Below are 4,317 nucleotides of genomic sequence, written 5' to 3'. Positions count from 1 at the left end.
CGCGTTTGCTGTATAGTATGCAATTTAGAATGGCAAAGATGGAAAACACATATAAAAATCTACAGCGGCTGCTGTTTCCTTGGTTGTTTGGTGGTGCTCCATGCGGAGGGAGATAAAGCTGGATATTTTCTGCAACTGGCTAAAACACACATCCTTCTATGCCGCTATGAGATTTTATATATGTTACTCTTATGCTTGTTCTCCTGCACTACACGGTTTCAATTCCGAAGTATATGAATAGCTAAAAATCCATGGAAGGGCAATTTAGATTTCACATCCGCATGGGGTCTGCTCTGTTCATGGCCATCCTATTGCTTTCTGTGTCAGATACGTTTTATGTAAATGGAAAAAAAGTAGCTGATACAGAGCAGTTAGGATTCAGAGCAGATCTGGTGCATGTAGATTCGCTGATGTCCCCATTTAGTCCGGGGAATATCAGTTACGCTGAGCGCATCCAAAGGGCAATCTATCGAAGCAGGCAATTGGTGCAGAGAGCGGGTGGAGCGCCTGTAATTAGAGGGAATGGAGAATTCCTCTTGAAACTGGCAATAGGTATGCCAACTTTACCCTATTATGTGATTCTTGATACTGGAAGCGACCTGATATGGACGCAGTGCTAGCCTTGCGTTGATTGCTATAAACAACGGACTCCAATCTTCAATCTGAAGCATTCTTCCACATACAGCAAGCTTCCATGCCAAAACGCGCTTTGCAAGTCGGATCCATATTCTTTTTCTTGCGGAGTTGCAGGCTGTGAATTCGATTACAACTATGCCGATTACTCAACGACATCGGGGAATCTCTCATACGAGACATTCACATTTGCTACTTCCAAATCTGGACAGAATCAATCAATCCCGCATATTGCCTTTGGATGCAATACTAGCAGTGAAGGCAACACCTTCACACAAGCAGCCAGGATTGTGGGCTTCGGACGAGGTCCCGTGTTGTTAATTTCACAGCTCCCTCCATCAACACCCAAGAGGTTTTCGTACTGTCTAGTGTCAATTAAAGATTCCCAATCAAAATCGAGCCCTCTGATGTTTGGAAAGCATGCGAAATTGAGCAGCGCAATTTTGAATGATTGATTGGATTTTATTATATAAATAATTGAGAGAAACGAAGAATAATAATTTGTATAATTTTGATTAAGGATTTATTTTATTTTGGGAAATTTATTGACTAGGTTTAGTTTGAATGATTGAATTATTATAATATTTATTATTTTGAACCAACATACAATTCTTTCAATTTAACATTTCTATCGGCCTCTCTTTACACCTTTTGGGGCAATTGCTAGTTTTACATATTAACATAAAATAGTCATTACATTTATTATTTAAAATATATAACATTAAAATTGAATAGAATGTTATGAGAACTTATTTTCCATCACACATTCAAAGAGTTAGCCAATTCTAAGCTTCATAAATTATGTTCCAATTTACTTCGTGCAAATTTTCAAATACAAAACATCAAAATGTTTAATGTTGTGTATCATATAATTTATCATCATTTTTTTTATGATTCAACTTAGAACTAACAATGCTATCATGAAGAATGAAAATAATTTTCCACATTTAATTAAATTTGGGTAGACTAACAACACTTAAGTTGTGATCCACAGGGCTCTATGTTCTAACTTTTTTTTTTCTTTGGATATGTCGAATGTAGCGTAATAGTAAAACTTTGGTATCATCATTTTTTCCTAGAGTTTTTTTATTCTTTTCTTGAAAACAAGTGTTGTATGACATCTTAGTCCCTGCCACCCGAGTTAGACCCTACTACTCAAGTTAGAAATTATGTTTGGAGAAAAAATGGGAAAATTTGCATAAAAGATTATAGCCCATATTATTCAATGCTAAATTAATAGTGGTCAATAGACAAATGGAATCCCATATTCTTAAATTGAGATGTGAAGTGGATAAATTAATTTCTTGCTCATGTACAAGGAATTGCATATATTTTGGTGGGTAGTTACCACTAGTATGTCTACACATTTGTAGTTTTACTCCTACATAAGTGCTGAGGAAAACATACATAATGGTGGGAAGTAACTCCCATTTTATTCCTATCCATTTTTAATGCAAAGACTTGCATAAATTATGGTGGGAGTTAATTGATGGTAAATATGTTATTATGTGAGCATGAGTTATTTTCAAGGATCTACTACAACTATATCCATAAATTATGGCATAAATATGTGACGTATCCACATGAAATTGTCTTATGCAAATGCTATAATAATACCTCCAAGTTATAGTCCAATCAAATGTTTGAAATTACTTTTGTTAATAATATTGAAAAATAAATATTTATTTTTCAAAGTTAAACATTACAATGATAAACTAATAGTGGTCAATAAACAAATTCATTGCTAGAGTTGAGAGGACTAATAAATTTAAAAATTGAACAATTTTGTTGCATTAAATAGTGGTGAATTTGCAAACCTACAATCAATTAAATTTTGAACAAATGCTTTATCCAAATGTAGACAACTTTTTATAGTACATTACCAAAGTGAAATAAGTATGTGTTTGAATATGTGAAACACCTACATTCATAATTAAACTCTAATTTTCCATGTTCTGTTTTTTTCAGGAAATGTGGAACATGTTGCAAAAATGTTCCAAACATATCTTGAAAGATTGTTATGTGAAGAACTATAATAAACACATCTAATTGCATGTAAATATACGTTATATCAATATGTTTTTATTTAAATTGTTGACTTAGCTTATTTAATTTAGGTTTATTTTATACATTTTTTAAATTATCATGTCTCCATTCTTATAATAATGCAAGCATAATTTTGACAAGCTTATTCATCATATGCCCTCTACAAAGTTATTGAACTTGAATTTGATGAATTTGAAGTACTTGTAACTTATCAATTTGAAATAATTCCATTGGATTTTATGTTTTCCATGCATCTTTGTAGATTTTCCCAACTAAGAATACACTTTATTGACCAAGTTATCAATATAAATAAATGTATGAAGAATTGGTTATATGTAATGCTTCATGATGTGTTACAGAAGAATACATATAAAATGAGGCACTTCATGAAGTAAATTAGCAACCAAACCTTCATGAATACTTCCTATAGATGAAGCACCATTTGACCCAACTCCCACCATTTTATATTTTGACAAATCTACTTTAGATAATAGTTGTTCGAGGAGCATATACTAGCCAAGTTCATCTTTCACCTTCTTAGATCAAAATTCCATTTACCAAGGATTGGTTCCATTTTGTAATATTTTCTACCTATCTTAAAAAAAAACGTATTTTTAAGTAGTTAGAGTGAAGTGTTATTAGTTTGCCATGTAAACGATAAGTTTAGCTAAAATAAGAGATTGTGGGCAAAAGAAACTCAATTTGCTGAGAAAAAGAAACCCAATTTGGTGAGATTTAGATACCAAAAATATTTTTGTATATAATGGAAAATAAAATCTTTGAGTGAGGAAAGATAAAATGAGAGAGGAGAGAGTGTGCAGAATAGAATGAAGAGGAAGATTAAATACAATAGGGAAAATCTTTGTAACCTTCCTCTAATAAATTATTAGAGCTTGTGGTTTTCTTTTATGCCTCTGTATATCAATTATGATTTCTACGGTTCTTTATGTTTATGATTTTTTAAATTTGTGTGTATGAGTGTGTTTAATCATTTATTAAAGCATTAGAACCCTTTAATTAGTCCTGAGATAAACTAAATCCACTGTGCACAACCCAGTTGACTTCATTGGAACAGAGGAAAGCAGAGTAAAGCAGAGGAAAGCAAAGGAAAGCAAGGGAGTGCAAAGATAAGGTTGGATCAACAACTTAAGTAGGAGGATTTTGTAGGTAATAAGTTGCATGTGTGATTTCCTTGCTAGGATGTGAATGCATGGTACATGCATGTTTTGATTTGGTTCATTTGTTGTCATTGGAATGGGTTTTACCTAGTTTGACAATAGTTTTAGCCTTTCCTTGCCATTTACTGGATAACCATTCTTGTTTGAGCTTTGGATTGGCGAAAGGATTTGTAACTGGGTGAGGTGGTCTTAGGAAAATCCTAAGGGTTAGGGGTGGGGATGATTTTATCTAGGAAGCCCTCGACAGGTGGGTGGAGATAGGAAAATTCCTCAAAGTATGGTGAGGGAATTTTGAGGCATCCAAGCTTGGTTTGGTTTTTTGATCTGGGGACCGATTTAGGTGAGATCACGGTAGCTTGAGGGTGGAGGTGGTTTAACCTCTAGATTCCTTGTTTGATTATATCTTGGTTTATCCCATGAGATCCCACATTCATGCTTGGAATATGACATGGGGGTGATT

General features: G+C 33.6%; 1 protein-coding gene across 1 annotated transcript; it reads left to right on the top strand.

Annotated features, from left to right (window-relative positions):
* The first annotated feature begins 281 nt into the window (after positions 1-281).
* LOC149174937 (aspartic proteinase CDR1-like) lies at positions 282-1,088 on the top strand. The gene is made up of 2 exons (XM_089421012.1): positions 282-552; positions 751-1,088. The coding sequence occupies exons 1-2, from the start codon at positions 282-284 to the stop codon at positions 1,086-1,088; spliced, it is 609 nt and encodes a 202-aa protein (XP_089277138.1).
* Positions 1,089-4,317: the final 3,229 nt, after the last annotated feature.

Source organism: Pinus tabuliformis, chromosome 4_1, assembly GCF_031772625.1.
Source record: "Pinus tabuliformis cultivar Carrire ecotype Pingquan chromosome 4_1, CPIR1, whole genome shotgun sequence".
Classification (NCBI taxonomy): Eukaryota; Viridiplantae; Streptophyta; class Pinopsida; order Pinales; family Pinaceae; genus Pinus; species Pinus tabuliformis.
This window is presented reverse-complemented; position numbering and strand designations above follow the sequence as displayed.